Genomic DNA, 22998 nt, shown 5'->3' on the forward strand with positions numbered 1-22998 from the left:
CCAGAGCCCAGCTGCTGGTTATGGACATGCAGGACACCAACAGACACCAACTGCTGCAAAGTGTTTTTATTAGAAAATATTCAAACAGACACATGGTTACACAACAGCAAGAGCGGGCACCCCTGAGCCTTCCCCATGGTGAGCATGTAAACACCCCATCTTCTGCCTACCTCTACTCTGCAATGAAGGGCAGGGCTACACTGCTTGCACCCATCACACTAGCTACAGCACAGGAAACAGAGAGGCCATGCTCTCCAGCAAGGAGTCATAGTGCAAAGACAGGAAGCCCTAGGGCCAAATATGCCCATGGCTTTGGCTAGAGTCGGTAAGGCACTTGGGAAAGTCTGGTTCACACTGGCACCCTTGCCCAGTGAACTACCCCAGAGCCATGGCTCTGGCTTCCCAACATGCAGCCACAGGAAAGATGACACTTACTGCCATGGCCACTGTCATCAGTGTTTGATGGGTGTAGACTGCTCCTGCTCCAAAGGGCCCAGGAGCAGCACACAGGGCTGAAACCAGCACTGCTTCCCCCTGCCATTGCTCAGACTCCTGAGGGTGTAGCAGCACCTCCCCCATGACATACCTCATATAGATCACAAAGACAGGTTGCAATAGGTAAAACAGCAAGGGGGCAGGGGGGAATAATGCAACTGATTGTCAAAGACTCAGGCCAAAAAGCTCAGTTATCTACAAAAAGGCGTCTACAAGGGGCCTGAGCAAACCCTTCCCAAGAACAAAAAGGGACCCCACTGCATAGATCTCCACTTGAGTGCAGTACTAGAGAGGAACTCTAATATATTAATCAAATACAAACCCGCTGTACAAAAGGCTTCCTTTTTATAAAACCTGTTCACAAAAATAGTGCAAAACCATGGGGGCCAGACAGGCCGGCCTTTTGGAATGGACAAAACTTTGGTTGAGGAATGACAGGCAGGCTCATGCCTCTGCAGGACATGGGAGCAGCTGGGGGAGGGAATTGCAGAAAGCAAACGGTGCCCTCTCCCAGCTAGTGCCAGAGCAGACTGGGCTGCTGGCGGCAGTGTTGCACAGAGCAAGCTCTGTAGCCAGAGTGTTTGGAACTAGTCACTAGAGACGCACAGCCGGGACAGCTTGTACCCATCATTCAACAGCTCCGCCAGGGCTCAGACCCAAGCTGGGAGAGCTCCAAGCCTCCTTCCCTGGGGAAGGGAGTGAGCCTGCAATGCTGTTTGGACAGAAGACTGCACTGAACACTGGGGGGAGGAGCAAACAGCACACTGCAGAAAGCTAGCAATATCAATGCAAGGGGGGCTGAAATAAAGAATGGCTAAGAGAGACAAGGCAGAGCCTGCCTGGGTCCCACAGGACCCAAACACACCCCTTTCTGCCTTTGGCTACAGCTTCCTGCCCAAGAGGGGGCCCTGTGGTGCTGGAGAGCTTCTCGGGGTGCTAGTGGCTCAGCCCCCGGTCGCAGGCTTTGTGCAAGTGCTGTATTTGATTCCAGTAAGAAGTACCGTAAGGCTCAGGTGTTGGAAGAGAGGGGAAGAGGACAGCCCCTGAGCCACAGCCAGCCCACTAGGTGAGACGAATCCCCAGCACTTGTTCCAGTTCCTGTCTACGCTGCTGCACCTGAAAGAGAAGAGGGTAGCATGAGGTTGGTCAGGCTGGCTGGGGCCTGGGGAAACACCTCCATGTGCCTGCCAAGTGCTAGAGGGGCATGTACTCTGCCACATTGGGACAGATCAGCAACCTACAGCCTGTGGGGTAGATTGGGCTCACAGATGCAGGGCTTCAGCTGTGGACACTCTCCCAGTTCTGCAGGGACAAGCACCAGCAGCACTGAGGTCCTAGTGCCCAACCACCAGCCTGACCCCCAGCCAGAAAGGCTGTCTACCCCTGCTCTCTCTCTACTTCCAGGAGTCTTTTGTCCTGACTAAGAGATGGCTTGAGCCTCACCCAAGTCCACAATCAACACCCTGAAAGGTTTGGGCAGAAGGGACTCAGTGAAGATAACTGAAAAAATTCCAGTTGCTGGGAAGGAGAAGGGGACAATCCCAGCCTTGCCAGAGATGCTAGATGGCCTGATGCCCAGAGCCTTGCATTGCCCACTCCATCCCCCTGGCCCTCACAGCATGGGTTGAATATCTGTACCTGCCGCTGGGCCAAACCCATGTGGCTGAAGTCAGTTCCACAGCCACCGAGTGAGTATAACCTAGATCCCACACCCTGCAGACAGGGAAGCTAAGAACAGCCACAGAGATCCTAGAGCTGTCTACCCTTCCAGCCTGAGGGGCAGCCAGGGATGGAAGCCCCCTCAATCAGCTGTGCTTGGGGACGGTGTTGGTTTTGGGAAGAAGTGGGCTGCTTAGGAAGGGGGAAATGTTGTTTTTTTAGGAAGCAAGCCAAAACTCCCAGACATAAGCCTGGCAGGGCCCTCCTGGATCACTGAGTCCCATCCCCTATGACTGCAGGCAACACACCATTATAATCCTGTCCAAAAACAGATCAAGCTTCATCTTAAAAACCTGATAGGTTGGCCTGATCCCCATTTACTTCTGTTGGGAGGCTGTTCCAGATGGATGGACACCTCCCTCCTGCTTCCAACCTAAACAAGTCCCTCAGTCCCACTTGTCAACAGCTCCTCTCTGTCCCTGGAGTTCAGCCCCCACAAATGTGATAAAAGAGGATGACTGCATCCCTACACCTCAGCCCTTGCTTTTTTGTAAAGCTAAACAAACCCAGCTCTTTGAGCCTCTTCTCTTGAGACAGGCTCTCTGCTTCCCCACTGGTCCTCAGGGCCCTTCTCTGCACCTGTTCCAGTTTCTATCTATCTATCTGGAGCACAACCAGAACTTCCATAGTTCCAGGTGAGGTCTCAAAAGTGCACTCAGACTTCCCTATTCCTACTGGAAGTGCCCTCTCCACAGCCATTTCACATAGGAGCAAGCTGTTGAAACCTGAGCACCACCAACTTTTGTGGCCAAAATTATAAAGTCAGGTTTCAACATCAAACCTGAAGGAGCTGCTCTGATCACCTCCCTTCAGCATCACCCATAATCTCCTCAGCCAGTGCTTTCCCATCAGTGCACCAATACCCAGCTCATCAGTTTCCCAAGCAGTACTGCAAGTCCTGTCCTAGGTCCAGATTACTGTGATCTAATACATTTCTCCTGGTCTACAAAGGAGGTATTTTATCAGGGTTCAACACTGGGTTCCAAACCCCCCCCAAGCTGGCTCCATTCCAAAGCAGTCACCACCCAGGACTGTGCAGGCAGCAGGGAGTTCCTGGCTCCTAATCACCTTCACACAGGAGGCTGCAGCAGGCACAGAGTGGGAAGGGGCTGCACCCCATGTTCTGGGACTCACCTGGGGGGAGGGAAAAAAGGCGGCCCAGCCAGTTGGTCAGTGGCCAGCCCCACAGGGTTTCTCACCTTGGCAAAGATGTGCCGGCCCACAGCTTCCTGTGCCCAGGGCTGCTGGTAGAACTCCGCTCGTCTCTCCTCCTCCGGGTTCCCAATCACATCTGTAATGATCTAGCACAGCAGCGTGGGGGGAGTCAGTGGGAAGCAGATTCCTGCTTTAACAAATCCCAGCTCCCATCCCAAGCAAAACCCCCCTCCAATCCTGGCAGGGCAGCACCACCTGCAGGGATGCTCCCAAGGCAAGTCCTGCACCAGCTGCTGCTGGACTTGGCACTGTGCTATGAGTTCAGGATCTGCAGCTCCACAGTGGCCACAAAGAGCTGCTCTGGGCATGCCCCAGCCCTGCCAGCTGTTCACACTGCACCAGTCCCTTCTGGAGCTTGTGTGTCTAGGGCCCTGCCCCACAAGCTGGTGCAGCCCCCAACTCTCCCTAGCCCACCTCTTACCAGGGCCCCAAATTCACCTTGAGATCCCTCCTTTGGGATTTGATCCATTCCTGAATGAAGTCCTGTGGGTTGTTGCTGAAGCTCAGCATGAAATCTCTCTGCGTCTTCAGCTGGTTAATGGATTCTATGGTCTCGTGGATCTACCAAGAGTAGCTGAGTTAGATGGAGCTGGCTAGCAAAGACCTGGGGCAGGGCTGGTTCTGGTCAGACAGAGTCAGGACCATCTTAGGGTGCCAAATCTGGTCCTTCCATAGCATGGGGGAGAGGATGTCCCAGGGGAAGGAGCAGCCCTCTTCTAGCTGGGCTGGCCTGGGGTTTGGCAGCAGGAGGAAGCCAGCTACCAGCTGCCTCATAGGGCTTAGCCTGCCAGCCTGAAACCAGACTGATGTTAGTGGGCACAACACAGAGAAACATGCACAGACCATGGGGCACCCTACTGGCTCCTTTTTCTGGAGGGGTACATTGACATCAGCCCCTGTGAGCATCCCTGGCAGTCACCCCCTGCCCAGCCTTTCTCCCCTACACCCCAGGCTCAGAGGTACTAGAATACACAGTACCTTTGGGAAAGAGTTGGCATTTGACTAACAGCTCAGCCAGTGTGCCAGGATCCCAGCTACTAAGGCAGGGAGAGGGCACTGGCACCGTCTGCCCTAGCAGGATTTTGTCTCCCTGATTGGCAGGGCAAGAGCTGGGCAGCACAAAGACACCCCAAACCTTGGCATCCAGGGAGGCAATTTCCTGCTGGTTGGTGGTGGAGGCCAGGAAGTTGCTCATCTGGGCTTTCAGAGGGTCATCAACCTCAACGTCTATGTCGTAGCAGGCAGTCTTCTTCTGGTCATTCGGATCCACACTGGTGAGGCACAGACCAAGTCATTGGGGGATGCCTGGGACAGCCAGCCATGGAGCTGGGCAGATGGTCACAGGCAGCCCCCAATCCCCACCTACCCCAGAGGGAAAACCAGCTTCCTCACGAACCTCAGCCTCACTGATATCGCAGCAAGATGCCCCAACTTGTTCCACATTCTGTGGGTCACCACTGTGGGCAATGTCAGCTCCCACTGCCCTTGGGACCTGCACCCTTGAGGTGAGAAGCCCAATTTTCCTGAACCAGATTTCATAGGTTCCTGCCTCCAGGTCCAGAGCCATCCAACCCTGTCTACTCCTGCACCCTGGGTTTAGGGCCTGTCCAGCCACAGCGCATAGAAAAAGCACAGCCCAGGAACAAACTGCTTTCTGTCAGGCTCCTCAGGAAAGCATTTCTAGAGCTGGGGGTGGGAAAGGATGAAGGCCCCAAAGCTGAGCTCCTGTTCCTGCTCCAGTGGCAGCCTCCCTGCCAGAGCCCAATGAGGATGCCCAGCTGTGCCGCACCTGATGGTGTGGTTGATGATGATGGGATCGGGATGTTGCAGCAGCCCTGCCAGCTTCATGGGGATCTCGGAGAATCGCATGCGGATGCAGTTGAAGATCTAGCCGGGAACAAACCAGAGCGTTGGCAGCGTCTGGGGCAAGGGATCCTTTGGAAGCACCCAAAGGAGTAGGGCTCAGAGGTACTGCCTAGCAGCCGGCAGGATGGGCTTGTGGGGGATGGGAATAGCTGCCAATACAGGCCAAGGATTAGTGACCCATCTCGTGGCTGGTAGAAATGCTGTCAGAACTGCTGATGAGGAATGGGACATGTGGAGGAGCAGCTGGTGTAAGGGGCAGCCAGCCCCTTGACAATCTTGGCCCCAGAGCCATGCTGCAGCACCAGTGGGCATGTCTCAGAAAGGCCCTTGCCCCTTGTCCCATACTAGGCCCTGCAGGGAGCCAGGAAGGTGCCAGGCTTTCCCAGCACATCAGGGACCAAGGCACCCATACTAACAAAGACAGCAGCCTTGCCCAGCAGCATGGCAGCAGGAACAAACAAGGGGGCAGGGGCTAACCTGGCGGAAGTAGCGGTTGCAGTTGATATACTCCTTCTCGTGACTGTCCTGCAGCTTGTTGTGTTTGATGTAGAGCCACAGTGCCTGCATGATGTTGGCCCGGGTCTGGGTGTGGACGCCCAGCAGGCGAGCCAGGCGAGGGTCCAGTTTGTACTGCGGTGGCTGCAATGACAGTGTCCCCATTAGAAATGCCTGTGGGGCCAGCACTCCCCTTCCTCACAGGGGCCTTGAATCTACTGGGATTTCTTCTGCGGGACCTGGTACATGTGCGTCCCTGGGTAGACCACAGAGAAATCCTGCACAAACTAAGGAAGAGGAACTCTCTGCCTGCCCCACATGGCAGGTGTACTGTGCACCTTTGCTGAGGCCCCCTTCCCTTCCAGCTCCAAGACAAGTAGCCAGGAGATACTGAGGGCTGACTATCTGCTGCTCTGCTTTCTCCTAGGCTCAATACCCAGCAGCACCAGGCCACTATCTGTTGCTGAAGGGAAAGGACTTTTCCCATGATCATCCTCCCTTGAGTCAGGCCAACAAAGCCACCCCACTCCCCGCCCCCACCTACAGTGCTGGGAAGGGGAGGAGAGAGAAGGGAGGCAGCACCCTGCATCCTTGACTCCCATGGAGCCTTACCTGGTGGTCCAGCATAAGCAGCAGGGTGCATTTCACATTGACATCGCCAGGGCGTTTGACCTGGAAGCCATCGGTCTCCTGGGTTGTGGGCATCCTGTGCCACTGCAGGAACCGACAAGACAAAGCCGGTTGCTGCCATGCCCACAAGAGGGCACTTCACCCCAGTTATTTACACTTTGTGAGCCCCGTCAGCAATTTGAAGCCTCACCCTGAAGGTGGGGGGGAAGCAGCTAAGAGTGCACTGGTGCCAAAACTGTTCCCCAACCCTTCTTCTGCTCCCTCTGTCAATCTTGGGAATAAAAGGCTTAAACAGAGGGGGGTCACTCTGATAGACAGTGGCAGAGCTACCACACTTTGCTGCTGGGAGTCTCCCAGGTGGGGGGGTAAGGGGGAGAAGAGCCATGCCACTGCCACCACCCTTGGCCACAGCCAACAACCAACACAGAGAAACAAAACAAAGCCATCATGGAGCCTGGAGGGAGCATTGGCAAGTCCTTGCAGTGAGGATCCAATATGGCCCGCACCCATATAAGCTGCCTCCCATTCTCACACTGAACTATCCCCAGCAAGACCTGCTAGTGCATAATGAAAGCCAGGGGCCAAGCACCTGCAGGGAAGATTCAGCTGAGCTTATATCCCAATCCACAGCTCCACTACTCTCCTGAGCCACCCACAGGACCAGCCCCAGGGATCCCTGAGGTTGCAGAGCAGAGACCCACTTCAGGAGGTTCATGGGACAAGCCACTGCCTCAGCCCCACCTGCTGAGACACCTCACCTCCACCAGATGGTTGTCTGGTCCATAGAGCTCCTTGTCCAGCTCAATCACAAGGCTCTTGAAAAAGGAGGAAAACTTTCTCTTCTGCTTGCTTGGCTGAAAGACACAAGCCAGTGTGGGCCTCAGTCACCCCCTTTCCAGCCCCAGTGGCCCTGGGGGTGTAGTGCCAGGCAGGCAGGAGCACAGAAACCCCGTGACAGAGCCCCACCCACAGCGCAGAGGCATGACCTGCAGGTGGCACTGAACCCAGCTGCTTGGCGAATTCTCATGGGCTCGGCTCAGCAGACCTGTTGGTGCTGTGGGGCGCCATAGTACAGACACATGCCAGGCCTGGGCAAGCTCAAGGGACTCTCGGGGTACAGGGAGAGGCAGGGAGGAACTCAATGACACTGGAGGCCTCCTTGGGTTGTTGGCTAGGGAATACTTTGATGACATATGAGGGAGGGAGACTATACAGCCAGGCAAAGTGCTCCGGGTCCCACTTTGGGATAGTGCAGGAGCCTGCTGGCATTTGAGACCAGGGGCTGTGCAGTAATTCTACACAACCTCGCAGCCCAGCACAGAGGGCTGTAGGAACAAGAGCATATGAGCCAACACAGACAGAGTCCACCAACACAGACAGAGTCCATGTAATACTAGCTTTGCTCTCCGGCTAGCAAAGGTAAACCATGGGCTGGGACAGGGGTATGAGCTGGCCACCTGCATGAAGTAGGGATGGGTGGTGAGTGAGCAGAAGTGGGCACAGCACAGCTCCTCCATGTGCTCAGCTGGAGAAAAGAAACTTGTTGCCATGGCCCCACTGGGTAGCACCAGACAGCATGGAGTACAAACACAGGTGCATGCAAGGGCATCTCTGCCCACATCCTTACATCCTCCAGGAGTTTGCCTTCCACACGCAGCTCCCAGGAGGCCACACGCTCCCCGCCATCCCCCTCTTCCTTGGCCGGGCTGAAGGTGTTGGAGATGTAAATACGCAGCTTCCGCTTTTGCTGTGAAGGAAAGAGAGAGAGAGAGAGAGAAATACAGGGACACTCAGATCTGGCAGCAAGCTGGCAATGCCCCAACCAGGCTTCCCTGCTCTTGAGAGTCCTGGATGCTGAGCACCTCTGCCCACCCAAGCCAACTGGGGCCGTCCGGGCAACAGCTTCCTTCCCAGGGATGATGCCTCATACCGTCAGGGGCTTTTTGATGGCCTCCTGGATTTCCATCCTTTTCCTGGCAATGGTCTGGTCCAGCTTGCGCTCAAAGGCCAGGAGGTCCATGTAGGCCTGAGATTCTGGGACAAGCTCCCGGATCTACCAGACAGAGAACCAGTTACAGAGCACCCCCACCCCACCAGGGGCATCCATCACACTAAGTCCTGCACCATTTCTACCATTTCCACACACATCCCCCCAATCACAAATGACTAAACTCTGCACCTTGAATTCACCAGATGGTCCCTGGCAAAGGGAAGCCCAGCTCACCCCACCTGGCAAAGTGTGGATCCTAGAGCACTGCAAAGCTGTCCCTTGCAGAGAACACTGCTTTCATGCTCAAACCCTGCAGCTGAAGGCCTGGCCTTTCGTTCCTTCTCTTTCCCTTCTTCCCAGGTGAGTCCCAGAACATGAGGGTGCAGCCCCTTCCCACTCTGCCTGCTGCAGCCTCCTCTGTGAGGGTGATTAGGAGCCAAGAACTCCCTGCTGCCAGCACAGTCCTGGGTGGTGACTACTAAGCAGCCAGCTCAAGGATGAGCAACCTCACCTCTAGGGCTGTGACATGGCACATCATGAAAGTCAAAGGCTCCGCACAAGAGCACTGCTCCAGAGGTCCCCTAGAATCCAAGGCACCATCACTTCTTCCCCTTCCATGCAGGGGAGGAGCCAGGGGGATCATCTGCCCCCACTAGCTACATAAAGGATCTCGTCTCCCCTCATCCCCAACATCACTGAGAAGAGCTCTAGACCCCAGGGATGTTTCTACTCCTACCCAGGGGAGGGAGGTGGTCCCTTTTCATCCCTTTCTTAGTGCCCTGTCCACTGACATCAGTGCACCCTAGCCTGGGGATGGCGCCCACACTCTTTGCCTGGTTCATCATCAGGAAGGCAGCACTTACCCTCTGTGGTAAGACTTTGTCAGCCATCTTCCTCCTTTTCACCCTGCAAAAAGCACACAGGCCAGTAGGAGCTGAGTGAGAACCATGGGGACATGAGATAACGTGTATCCTGCTGCCTGTCTGAAGAGTAAGGAACCTGCCTTACTGCCCAGGCTCAGATGCTGGTCCAGCCTGTGGAGCTGGGACCTGCCAGGCACTTTACAGGCCAATTGAACAGAGAAGCTTTCCCTAATTTGCTGATCAGTAGGGCCTCACACAGACATCCAGTTTCTCCAGGGTGTTGCTGCTTTCCCAAGAGAAACCACAAGCATACAGATATTCATGCTTTTTCTCCCACAGTAAAAAATGGCCACTCCAGGAGAAAAGTAACCTGGGAATACTGAGGGTTAAACTACTCCCAGGAGAGTTTCTCTTGGGGGGTAGGGGGGAGAATGTCTGTATATCCAGATGGTAACCAGTCCTGGACCCCAGACACCAGGAGATGCTGTGCATTAGGTAGACAAGTCACCTACATGGGACTGTGACCAGGAGGTCCTCACCCCTACTCCAGACACAAATAATACATAAGAGCTTAGGACCCAGCCCAGAGTGTCTACCAGGAGGGCAGGCAGTGTATCTTAGAAACCAGGATAGTGAGGATTCATAGGTTCTCTTCTGTGGTCATGCTAACTTCTCCTGTGACCTTGGGAAAGATGCTTCCTATCCTGTTGTGCCTCAGTTTCCCCACCTGATAATGTCCACCCTTGTGCTTTACCATTTCCAGCTGCAAGGACCCAATGGAAAACAGTTCTTAGAGCAGCAAATCCTGTTCTGGGACTGTTGTAATTTAACAGTCCTGGCAAGGTCAATATCCCAACTCCCAGCTGTGATTCCAAGTATGAAGTCTGAGCCACAATGCCCCATCCCCAAACAAAACCCCTTGCTCAGAGATCTCTCAGGCCTGCCAGGGCAGGCAACAGTCACAGCATGGGTGAGGCTAAGACAAGAACTACAGGATAACTGCAGGAGCTGCAGAACTGCCTGGATCAGCCTCATCTCTCAACTCACCCCATGCTCATCTCATCTGCACCAGGCTGCTGCACATGTGGTCTGCAAAAGCAAGTTCTCCCTGGCACTGGAGGCCTGTGACTCCTTTCTGTACTGTCACACCTGCACACATGGTGACTCCAGCTTGCAGTGTGTGGTGCAGGCACAAAACCACCCAAAGACCTAAGTAAGGGTCATGGCAACTCTTGAGAATGCTGGCAGCCTCCTTGCCTTCCCCAAATCCTCCTGCAAATCCATCCCTGGCTGACAGCAAGGGAACAAACCAGACCAGCTCCATAGTTTCAAAGCTGTGCTGCGTTTGAGACAGAACAGCTAGAGAGGAGGAGAAACCATCCCTTCTCCCTGAGAAGCGTCTTGTCCACGGCCCTCCCAGATACTCCCCCACATCGCTGCACCTGGCATGTAGCCCATGACAGACTTCAGACAGACTGGGTCTATCAGGGCAGAAGCAACAGAGGGCTGTCTTGGAGCAGAGACTGAGACCTTCACTACCCAAAGAGCTTGGTCTGTCCACACAAAGATCCCTTCTGCATGCACTGCAGGAGCGCTGTGGAAGGACTCCAGTATCTTGTGTCGTCCTAGCAAAGCTGGAGGCTTCTCCTAAAGCAGTTGGCACTCAAGCACTGGCAACACATAGGGGGTGCACGCAAGCACATGTGCACCCCCTAAGCATGGCGGTGCACCCCCTATGAAAAGGCACCGCCAATACTGTAAGTGGTGCCTGTGGCCAGTCGTCACTCATCCCCCTGCCCTCCACCACCGACAGTGTCTACAGGCAGTCAGTGATCTCGCCACCCCCTGCCACTAACGGTAGCATCTGCAGGCAGACAGTGATCGCCGCTGGCTGCTGCCAACGCTGCCAGCAGCATCTGTGGGTGGTTGCCCACCCCTGGTCGGCGCTCACTGCCAGTGGTTTCTGTGGGAGCTCCACACTTACCACAGCTGCGCTCCCACTGCTGCTGTGCCCCCCCAGTCGCTGGGGGCATGTGTTGTTCATGCACTCAAGTGGCTGTTGTGGACACCATGGTACCCCTAAAAGCTTCTAGCACTCATGCCCTGCCATCCCAAGACTGTGCCAATGGTCACTGAGGGCAGCTCACACAGGAACCTGGGAGGCCAAAGGTCTGAAACTACTGCTCATGCAAGCTTAAATGTTTCTCTGGAAAAGGGGGCAGGGCACTGACCAACACTCACAGGTCTTTGGAGGTGGGGTTTCTTCTATTCCATTGAAAAGACAGCTGGAACCCAGGCCAAGAACATGTTGGCTTGTGGCTGAAGGTGCAGGTTTGCCCAACAGCCCTCAGGTGGCTGAGAAGGGAGCTATACCAGTTCAGCACAAGACCCAGTCATACCACAACTAAAGCTATGGATGGAGTGAAGTTGGAAGCCCTGCAGGATCATGTCTTGCTCCAGGGGAGGGATCCCTCACTCGGCACAGGCCAGCCACCTCCCTCCCCTTCCCCAGTGATCAGAATTCCAGCTCTGCCCAGGAATGTCGCGCAGATGCACAGGCCCAGCGATTCCCCTGAGCAAGCCTCTCCCCTCCCCCCCCGCCCCACAAAGCCTGTGGCCAAGAAGCAAGCTCCGTGGCAGCACACAGAGTGCCGGGAACTTCTGGCCTCCATTACCCCTCGGCTCTGCTAAGGGAATGCAAAACCAAGGGTGTGGCTCAACAGGGCCAGCTGCAGGGCTGGGGGCAATATACCTGCAAGCAGGCATCAAATTAACTGGGCTCCACTGTCCAGCTCTGGCAGGGAAAGGACCCAAGCATCCACTAGGCCCAGGAGATCCTGCCCTGGGAAAACAGCCCAGAGCAGTCAACAAACCCCAGTGCAAACAGAAACAGAGCAAAGGGATTAGCAGCACCATAAACAACTCGGGAACTGCCAGCACAGCACACATCCCCCCCAGTTTGGTTTGCAGGGAAGACCAAAGTGGGGGAGGAAGCCTCCAAGAGCTGCATACCACAGGATCCAGTAGGGCCGTGTGTGTTTTCTTCTGGGGCTCCAGATGGAAAAAGGTCTCCCGGAAGACCCTGTACAAGGACAAGAGGGCCAGGGGCAGGGACACGCCATACATCCTCCTATTCCTGTGGGCCAAGTATGCAAGCATGATCTGCAAACTGGTGACGGACGCAGAGGCCAAAACCGCTTGCTTTGTGAGGTACTTTGCAGGGCACATCCTTAGACACTGGGGGGTATTCACCCTGACCAACCATAGACCGTGGATTATGAGAGCCCTGTGGTTCTATGAGACCCTGAACCAGTGCCACAACGTGTATGGTCTGCAGAATGTAGGCCCAGCGAACGTGAGAAACCACAGGAAGATCCAAGAGACAGTGACAGTAATTGATTTCACGTCTCCCGTGGACCTGCTCCCAGGCGACACATGCCAGGCCACGTGGGAGCGCATCCACCACAAAGAGCTGCACAAAAATCACAGGGACCTGAACTGGCTCATAGCCCACTGAGCTCTGCCAGTGAGGGCCCAGAGACAGAGAGAGGGGCAGTTGGGGAGACTCAGCTGCCTGTGGCCCAGCTGCCACGGGGCCACAGAAATAACTGAGCATCTCCTCTGGCTCTACGCTAAGGAGGTATGGAAAAAGGTAAAACAGCTGTGCAAAGCAGTGACCAGTGTCAGCCAGCTAAACAGTGAAGCAGCGCTGTATGGGCACCTTGCCAAACATCAGGGGAGACTGTTGCCCCGTTTTGACCAGTTTGCGTTCTGCATCAGGAGCGCCCTGTGGAAGGCCAGGAACCTCCTGCTGTACAGACAGACAGACGCAGAGGTAGTGGGCTGCATGAAAATGGCACTGAGCAAACTCTGGATCTACTACCAGAAATCGGCAGCAGAGGACAGAGAAGATACAGCAAATGTCACCTGGCATAGGGACATCTGGCACAGGATCATACAACCCCCACCCAGAAGTGAAGAAGAGGAACAGGCAAGCGGATCAGAGGACAGCGACAGCAGCAGCGGGTCCTCCAGCAGAAGCTGGAACAACAACAACAGAGGGCGTTTGAACCAATTATGTGACCCTGGAAGTGGGGCAAGGGTAGAAAGGAAGGAAGGGCTGGTCTGAGCGACCTGCATGGACTTAGTTTGTTTTGTGTGCATTGCACGCATTTACGGATATTGTAACAGGTTCGGGTGGCCAGCAGGCTTTTTGCTGGTACGGATTTCTGTAATGGGAAAGGTTTAATCCTTTTGTGGTGTAATGGATAGAGCATTGATATATATATAACTTTATATAAAGAGAGAGAGATTTTTACAACAACAACAAAATATCAGGGGGGACAGAGATACAGCCCATCTCCAAATCCACGTTCGCTTCTGCCAAAGACAAGCAGCCAGGGGTGCCACTCAAAGGCAGAGAGAGAGCGAGGCCCCTAGCCAGTCCAGAATCAGGGACTAGAAATCCTCGGCACCACTGAACATCCTTCCCTTGCGCTGATTAACTGGAAATGGAGCAGAGAGCAGGAGAGCCGAGATCTAATCAATCCCTGCTCAGGCCGCCTCCCCCCAGCGCTATCTTGAGAGACTCCAACATACTGCACGCTGGCCACTCAGCCATGGAAATCAGCTCCTCTGCCCAGGCACCAGCCACCTCTTTTGAACATGGGAAAAAGGGAGACAGCAGAAAGCCCAGTGACTCGCCCAGGATCATAATAGGGCTGGGAGCAGGATGCAGGAGCCCAACCCTACTCCACTGCACTAAGCCTAGCTGTGACAGGTTCTCTCTCCACTTGTGTGATCCCAGGGGAGGAGCTGCCTTCACTCACATCATGCCCTACCCAGAAGGGTAACGATCATATCCTTACCCTCGCCTCTGGCTCGCCAGTGGTGGCTGTGACTGTGGCGCAAGCAGGCGTTTCCGGAAGGGGTCCATCATCGACTGCGGCAGGCCTGGTCTCAGGGGACTGGCTGCTCCATACGGCGGTCCTGAAGGCGGCCCCACCTGCAGCCCTGTCATCGGCATCCGGGCACCTGGCGGCATCCCAGGGCGCTGGTGGGAGAGAGAGACAGAACAAGGCGTGACCTCAGGAAAGCAGGGGCCAGAGCTCCAGCAAGCACCTTAAAAAGGCCCGTGACCAATGCAGCCCGGGGAATGAACTGCACACCTGCTTCAGTGACAGCACTGGCCGGGCAACCTGCGTCTGAGAAGCTCTCCTGGCAGGGGAGGAGGAGGAGCCCTGATCAGACAGGCCTGGGGAGCAAGTACCACTGGTAACAGGGAACCCAAATTATAGCCTCCCTCTGTTACTGCCATTCACAGAGTAACTACAGGCTTGCCCGCACCAGGAAGTATACAGTTTAGCATGGGCGCTGTGCAGACATGCACCCTCTCCCCCAGGCTGGGCACAGAGCATCGTGACTTGCTGAGTTGCAAGGGGGCAAGGAGAAGGGGCCCAGGGAACGGTCACTCAGTGAGCTGCAGCACACGGTGGGGACATGGAGCACCAGAAGCAGCACTGTTGGGTGCAGGGCAGGGAGGGGCCCACTGGCAGAGCAGCAAGGGTAGGGCCAGTGCGCCAACTGGCAGCCTGGGTTACTGCAAAACAGACAAGCAGGGAAACAACAGAAAAATGCAGAAGTGCAAACCGCAGGCAGCCTCCACCCCCCACACTAACGGACCTGAACAGGCTGCTGCCTGCTGCCAGTGCTCGGGGAATCCCCTTCAGAGAGTCCAGGCAGGTTTCACTTCCCTCTCGGGGAGAGGGAGACGCTGGGACAGAGCACAGAGCTCCCACCACTTGGGCTCTCGCTGCTAAGGCTCTTGGTGAGAGGGACCCATAAGAGTAACTGTGCTGTAGGAACCAACTCCCTGCCACATGGATCCTACAGCACTGGGACCAGGCAGATATCCACAATGAACTAGGCCACTGTTGGCTCCATGCTGGCACAGTGCCCTGACAGCACAGCACCCGTGTGCTGGTTTGATCCTCAGGTTTCAGCCTGACGTAGGGCACACATGCAGGCATCAGAAATCCACCTCCCATTTAAATCAGCTTTTTATTGATATCACTTCTACAAATGAGGTGTGGGTAGCTCAGAGAAGAGTCCATAACCATTAGGGAGAGGCTGAGGCTGAGAAAATCCAGTGTCCCCAATGGCACTACTGACCCACACGACCGCTGGGAGAGGAGGGAATCTCACTGAGACGCAAAGGTCCCATCTAGGCAAAGGAGGTAGTCTACATCAGACAAGTCCTGACAATGCATCTGGAGAGGAGTTTGACCCTGTGACCTCTGGTCTCCAGGGACTGAAGTCCATGACTGCAAGCCTAACCCCTTCCCCCCCCGCCTTGCTTTCCAAAACAGCCGCACAGGCCATATATTTTGCGGCATGCTCTTCACCTGGAAGTCCAGGGATTGTCCTTGCTGGCCATTAATGGGGGAAATGAAGCCTTCCATGCTAATTCCCACAGTCTCTGCAGACAGCAGGGCTGCACTGAATAGAGACCTGCAGTCAGTTTCTCATTTCCTAGGCTGCACACTGCCCTTTGCCATCTGACATATTGCCAGAGCAGTCCCTGGCTGGGGAGCCCTTCTGCAGTCCTTAGTTTGCTCCAGTATTGGCTTAGTTGCCTGCTTTGTGGGATCAAAAAAGGGCTTCTCAGTGCCAAGAAGCTAGAGTGGCTGGGAAAGTCACCGAGCCAGCAGGGCAACATTTCATCGCTGCCAGCACTTGTGGACATGCTGAGGCAGCGCCCATTGTTCACCATTCCTTCCTCTTGCGCCCAACATCTTAAGGCAGACTTGGACCATTGAGGACCACTACAAACAAGTTGCTCCCAGAAAGAAGGAACCTTTGTCTACTGAGCTTGGCCTGCTTGGGAGGAGGGTTCACAAGAGAGAGGCTTGTCACAAACAGTGGCAGCACTTTGCAGGTGCTCAGACTGAAGAAGCTGAGGCCTTTGTTGCCTGGGGACAACTGGCATACTCAGTGCTTGAGTCAAGACCTCCAAATGGGATTTCAGCTCAGCCTGCTCTACCCAGGCATGGCAAATGCAGTAAAATGAGAGAAGGAAACCTGCAGGCTGCAGAGGGAGAGATGACTGTCCTACAGCCCTCTGTTCCAGCTGCCTGTTTTAAAGATCTTATCGCCTGGGGCATCCATCTTTGCCACACTTTGTGCTGCTGCAGGTGACATTATGTGACCTTAATGAGCTTGTGTATAACCTGAAATTTCACCTGAAAAAAACAGATGCATTCAATGCAGGCAAGTGGCATCAGTTTAGCGGGCCTGGTCTTTTTCCAAGCCAGCAGCAAGGCAAACCTCCCTCACACACTGCTCTGGGAGCAGGCCAGGACACCGTTTCCATGGCTCATGCAACTGATGACAGACTCCCCTCAAAAGGCCTGTTAGCACAAAGTGGTCATTTGTGAAGGGGAAGCTGAAGCAGAGACCCACCAACTTCATCTCCAAAGGAGCCTCGCAGCCCTTAAAAGAAAGCAGTTCTTAATCCTTATTCAGCTGGGCTGAATTCACGTTGCCAACCTAAGAGCAAGAGGCTCTGATGCTCACAGACAACATCCTGAGACCCCAGGTCCCACCAAAAGCACTAACCTAACAGGAAACCCTTCCCAACTCTCTACCTAAGCACACCTAACTTTTCTCTAAGTTGGTCACAGAAACATCAGAAGTGCCAGAACTGATGCTGCTGCTGCAATAAGGAGCCAGCCTCTTGCTGGTACAGCCTCCTAAACAATTGTATCTCGAGTAGGTCCTTCTAGTTACAGGATATTCCAGGGCTGGCTAACAAGCATTTCAAACAATGCCACGTGCATCAATCTGCCCTCATTTACCTGGTCATGAAAATGAAAAACTTTCTGGGGACATTTTATGCATTTACTTTTGTGGCTCGCAGCTTTTCTACCCCCACATGTGTCAGGTTCCCTCCCCAAAAGAGAAACATTCCTCAAATATTCCCAGTCCTCCCCTTGCATAACTGCTGTCTCTCAGTCCCTTCTCTCCTTTTCCCAAAACACATACCCCCATGGCCCTCCAGAAGTGTGCCTTCCTCATTTCCCCCCTTGCTGCTCTGGTGGAGAAGAACCACCGTAACGGTTCTACAGAGCTGCTCGTACACACTTTTGATCAACGTAGAAGTGAAATTTGGAGAAGCTTGGGCTAGGGTCCTAGTCGTAGCGTGCACTAAGCCCTAAAGACCATATCTTCTCATTTGCCAGGCACATCCCCTCCACCACCCCATATGCCCGTTGAGATCAGATGGGCAGACACTGGCAACACAAATCAGCTTGATGCCTCTTCCACCTGGAGGAACAGCCAAGGACAGCAAGGCTGGAGTACTGCCTCTTGAGCAACTGCACAGATGTTTCCTTTGCTCTGCTCCATTACAATTGTGCAAGCCCACCAAAGATAGACGGGGCTGCACAGGAGTGGCTCAGAGCCCAACACAGCTTGCAGGACCTTTGCTATAAGGAAAACCAAAGGCAGGAGTCCAGATCGGCCAGCCCGTTCCAAAGAAAGTCGCACGGATGCAACACCAAGGCTCGCCCTGGAGTCACTTACAGACCAAAGAAGCAGTGGTTTAAATGCTGCAGTAGCTAGTGCAGCCTGGCAAGGTTTCCCCTCAGGATAACTACATCAGTGGACTTATGGGTAGACTTCCTAACTACAGACAGGCCAGGAGATTGGAGGCCAAACATGGGACATTTGCAGTCAGCAAGACATCTTTTTCTTTCTCAACAGTACAGAAGATATGGAACCATCACGGGAAAACAGCACAGAGCCCCACAATGTCATTAGAGAGTCACTCTGCAGATGAGAAGGTCCTACAGCTGCCATGGGAGGAAGATGAGGAACTTTCCTGGAACCCCCTACTACCCTGGTGTTCTCAGCCTGAGTTAAAGCAGTGGATCCAAGCAGCAGGGAAGTTGACTGGGGATCCTCTTCTATAACCCAAGAAGTTTGTTGGACTCTGTGGAGAAGATTACTTCCCAGAATGGGAAGCACCAACATGAAATATTATTAGACTGAACCAGCTAGCTTTTATCCTACCTCCACTAGAACCCAGGACCAGACAACAATGGCAAGTTGAATGTATTTTGATGCGTTAAGAGGTTAACTGACCTGGGCTAGGAGCTCTCTGGAGCAGGAGTGCGTGTCACACAGTTTAAGGTGTCAAGTAGGTGACTCGCAGACAGTGACACAATGGCAAGTTTTACAATCTGCAATGGTATTCAGTTCCTCACAACCCAAGGTTCAGAGTCAATGGAGGTAGATGGACTTTGTACTATTTTAACACAGGGATCAAGAGCTGCAGAATGATGCTGTCAGCATAGGAGTGCCACCTTGAGAAGCATGGGAGTGATAGGAGATCCTTGTTTTCTCTTGATCAAAAGTACCTCAGCTTGGGACTGCTATTTTGCTGAGGTCATTCCACCAGCACTGGCACATGTTGTTTTATCCCAGGCCTTTGGAGCCTGAACAAACAGAAAACAAGATGGATCAAGGGCATGGAAGGGGGTACTGTCTGAGTCTGGCCTGGGCAAAGCTCTGTCAGCAAGCAAAACTGTGCAGGATGCCCAGTTCCTAACTCCCACATCCCAATACTTTCTTCAGGAACAAATCCTCAAGGGTCACCAACCCCATCCATCATATACTGGTGGCTGCCCTCCTGGGTTATTTGGTCAGACTGCTAAAGCTTCAGTGGGAGACAGCAGGAAGAGGAGATCCCATCAGGGATTAATGCAGAGCCTGTCTGAAGTCAGCTTGCCTGGCAAAAACACAAGGGAGGCTGTACTCAGTCGCTGCCCCTTGGCTCTGGAGCTCAACCCACCCCTTGCGGCCCACCAGAACCCAAGCCTGGACATCTTCCAGAAGCGCTGTAAGACCCTCCTTTCTGGTCAGCCATTCAGCAGACCAGGCTAAGCTGAGATATTGTACAATGCAGGGATATGTCAAACATACAGTCCACAAGCTGAACCTGGCTTGCAGAGCTCCCAGAAGTGGGGCTTGCCACTGAATTCCCAATGGCACAACCCTGATGGGCATACATTTAGGGAGGGGGAGCAAGCAATTCCTGCATTAACCCCCAGAGCACCACCCTCACGGCTGCTGTCGCATCCAGCAAGGAGAAACCCCACAGTCCAGGGATGCAGGCAAGTTTGGCACCCACCCCTGGTTTAGGGGGGGGTTGCTATATAGAGTCTTTTAATACTCTATTACCTTTTACAGTTATTTTGTTCCTCCTATTTTGTTTCTCTCATTCAGTTTGTTTTAGAAGCTGGTTTGCTCTCTTCTCTAAACTGTTCTGAGCCCTTGTTGGGAAAGACCCCGGTGGGGGGGGGGTGCATGGTGTGTGTGCCTGCATCTGGCATGCACATGCACATGCACTCACACACGTACAAACAAACCAACCAATTCCAAGGGTGGGTCCAAAAACCTGACATTGATCCGGCCTCATTCTGCTGAGGCTTCCATCAACCTTGTGCACCTTCCCAAAGGCAGCTGCTCTCAAATCCATTTTGTGCAAACTGGGTGCAGTTTAAACACCTAGGAACTCACTTGGCACAGAAGTGACCTGCAAAACTGGTCAAAGACCCTTCAGGGTCTTTGTATAGTAACATGATCCCTCTCAGGCTAAGATGCGGGCAAAGTTACTGGATGGGATTCAGTGAAGGAAATTTGCCCAGGCAAGTGATAATCTCTTGGATTTCAAAGTGGGCGGCAGTTTCCACCCTCATTCACCCACTGCAGCAGAACATAGCTGGCACCACTGCCCCATTCCTGCTGCCTCCTACAGCCCTCCATCTCTGACCCTGCCACCCAGAACTTCCCACACTGCTCCAGGCAATGGGGGGAACAAAAGGCAGAGCTCGTAAGTCACATCCTATGGAACATGCTGGATCACATCCAGGACTCCCAGTGGAGAAATGAGCAGAGCCATTTAGATGCTGAACAGCCAGCATTTGCTTCTTTTTCCCTGCCAAAGCTGAATGAACGGATGGGACTGGCTGCAGCTTAACAGTTCATCCCAGGTCAATGCCCAGGCCTCATTCACTTTAAGAGCTGTATCTGGAGTCCGCTTCAATCGCGTGTAACATGAGTTTGGAAGGCTTCCTCGTGCATGCTCATTCACATGACAGGAACCTACGCATTTGCCAAGGCTCCCTTCTCAAGCAAAGGCCAGGTCCAGGCTCTGAAAGGCTGACAGCAGGACAAACACTGGGAGGACTAACTGTAATTATGGATCATCAGAAAGGAGCCAAGCCAAAAGAGCTGAGTTGCACATTGTTAAGAGAAACAAATGGCAATTCAGAAAGCAACTGATGGACCGTCCCTCCAGCTCTCCACTCCTTTGTCCCAATTGAATGGCTTGTCTCTACAGACTAGCATCTTTCAAGGCGCAGCCCTAATGCAAGAATAATCATCAAGAGGTCCTCATTTCTCTACTGAAAACAAGGAATGGCACCTCTACAACCAACTCTGAGTTCCCCACTTAAAGCATACCCCTGCAGCGGGCAGGGTGCAGGGCACATGGTTGGAAGCAGTAAAAAGAAATTAATCTGGGACTGAAACACAGACAGGCTGGTGACCTGGGGGCAGGGCCCATGGTGTTCCTACTACAGACCATGCTACAGTCCTGGCTGTGCTTTGCATTTCACAGTTCTGCAGGCAGCCATTGCTGTAGCCAACCTCTGTGTTCCTACAACTGCTCCTTGTGAAGCCTTGAAAAACAAAGAGTGAATGGGGCTTTCCTGGTGCATGTTCTACTTTTCAAGCCAGAAAAGCATGCTCAAACTTTGTACACGCTAAAATTTTTTCGGGAGCGAAAGCCGCACATGCTCTTGCCTGGGGCTTTGGAAGCAAGGCCTGGACAAGAGCCAGGTGAAGGACCTTCCTTCATGTTTCTCCAGAATCCCCGCAAGCCTGAACAGCCACATTTGCCATTACGACATAGGCAAAACAAACTCTGTTCAAACAGGATTTCAGCTCCGCTTCCAGGCTTATCTTGGGTATCCCTTGGAGACTGGAAGCTGCAGGCTTACCTGGCATTTTACTCTGCTGAAGGGCAAAATCCCCACACTGCACCCCAACACCTGGGCTCTCTCTGCCTCAGTTTCCCAGGCCTGAGGAAGAAGACATTGGGAAGCTCGGTCTGCTGATGTTTATGGAGCACACTGTGATCCTCAGCCAGAAGGCACTAGAGAAACACAGCATTATTAAACTGTTGTGTTGTCCAGCAGTGAAGGTGCTCACTCCTAACTGGACCACAACCACAGGCTTCTGCAGGGACAAGCCTCAAATTCTTGGAGATGAGCAGCATTTTAATAAACAGGGAACATCAAAAGTCAGGCTACCCCCCAAGGTAAATACAGCGATGGCCTGAGCAGGGACATAAAGCAACAGCAGGAAACACCAGACAGAATTTAGTCACATCCTGACAATACCTCATGCACCTGCTGAGATACTTGGGTTCAGAGAGAACAGCTTGTGAAGCTACATGAATTATAGGTCAGAGTCTGGCTATCTCGATAGGACCTGGGAAAAAAGCAGTGGTCATGCCAGGACCTATGATGGCAGCTCTGCTGCTCTCTGCTAACACAAGGCCTCAGTGAGAGACCAGGGAGAGGCTAAAGGAAGGGACAGAAACAGGAGGGCTCACACCTCAAAGCTCATTTTTCTCTTTATTTCAGACATCCTGGTCCCCCCAGCAACTTCCCTACCATGATGCCCCAGTGCTCCTTGTAACCTGATACACAGGTTATACTCGAGTTGCTCTGCACCTGCTCCTGAACAAGACAGGAGCAGCAGGCTGGCCCCATGCCATCCTGTGCACAAAACATCACCCAACCCGACAAGAGCACACCCTTCACAAGCTGGCCTGCAAGCAGGAGGAAGGAAGCAGAAAGCAGAGACAGAAGAAGCAGAAGACAACATTAACCAGTGAAACCACTGCAAACAAGCCCCAGAAAACAAGGGGAGGGAAAGGAGGAGGAAGGAGTCCATAGACAGAAACAGTGACTGGGATTCAATCTGCAGTGTAAGCATTAAGGCAAAATGAAATCAGGAGCAAAGGCCCAACGTTCCCACGTGAAGGAGAGTGCCAGGAAACCTGGCTTTCCACTCGACAGGTTAGAGCTAGCAGGATCAGAAATGTTTCTTTGAAAATCATAGGAAAATCAGATGACCGTCGCACCTCAGACAGGCAGGGCAGGGAGGGTGCTGCCCTCTCCAGACCCTGGCTAGCAAAAATGGACTGAAAGCAAGAGAGAAGCCAAAGAGCCCATAGGGCGAGGGTTGCTGGAGAGAGACAAGAGTGACAACAGGTCTCAGGTGGCAGGTCCCAGAAACATTGTACATCTGAGTAACTATTATCGCACACTCCTGCACCCTCCTGTGGGGAATGGGCAGGGTTAGGAGCTCAGCTGCTGTCTCTCCCTCTCTCCTTCCTTTCTTCCCATGAGGATTCAAGTCACAAAGCACATATAACTCAGGTGTATAATCCTGATATTATCCACCCTTCAAAACACCAGGACTCCTGCTGGGTTTATACAGCTCACACAAGAGCACATCCACACTGCTGGGTTAAAGAACTGAGCTCTCCTGAACTCCAGTCCAAGCCCTTTTGGACTCCTGCAGCCCCCTTTCCTGCACCCGCCACTCCCCCAGCCTCTCCCAGAGCTGCCAGAGCTGATCTTTGCAACC

General features: G+C 53.5%; 1 protein-coding gene across 1 annotated transcript; it reads right to left on the minus strand.

Annotated features, from left to right (window-relative positions):
• Positions 1–51: 51 nt before the first annotated feature.
• SMARCD2 (SWI/SNF related, matrix associated, actin dependent regulator of chromatin, subfamily d, member 2) lies at positions 52–14442 on the minus strand. Its single transcript, XM_019553813.1, has 12 exons — positions 14142–14442; positions 9274–9316; positions 8351–8473; positions 8048–8167; positions 7179–7274; positions 6403–6504; positions 5773–5934; positions 5219–5316; positions 4565–4700; positions 3868–3990; positions 3414–3515; positions 52–1611 (listed from the first exon to the last, which is right to left on the minus strand). The coding sequence occupies exons 1-12, from the start codon at positions 14315–14317 to the stop codon at positions 1558–1560; spliced, it is 1335 nt and encodes a 444-aa protein (XP_019409358.1). The 5' UTR covers positions 14318–14442; the 3' UTR covers positions 52–1557.
• Positions 14443–22998: the final 8556 nt, after the last annotated feature.

This window comes from Crocodylus porosus, unplaced genomic scaffold (genome assembly GCF_001723895.1).
Source record: "Crocodylus porosus isolate Cpor-Errol unplaced genomic scaffold, CroPor_comp1, whole genome shotgun sequence".
Lineage (NCBI taxonomy): Eukaryota > Metazoa > Chordata > Crocodylia > Crocodylidae > Crocodylus > Crocodylus porosus.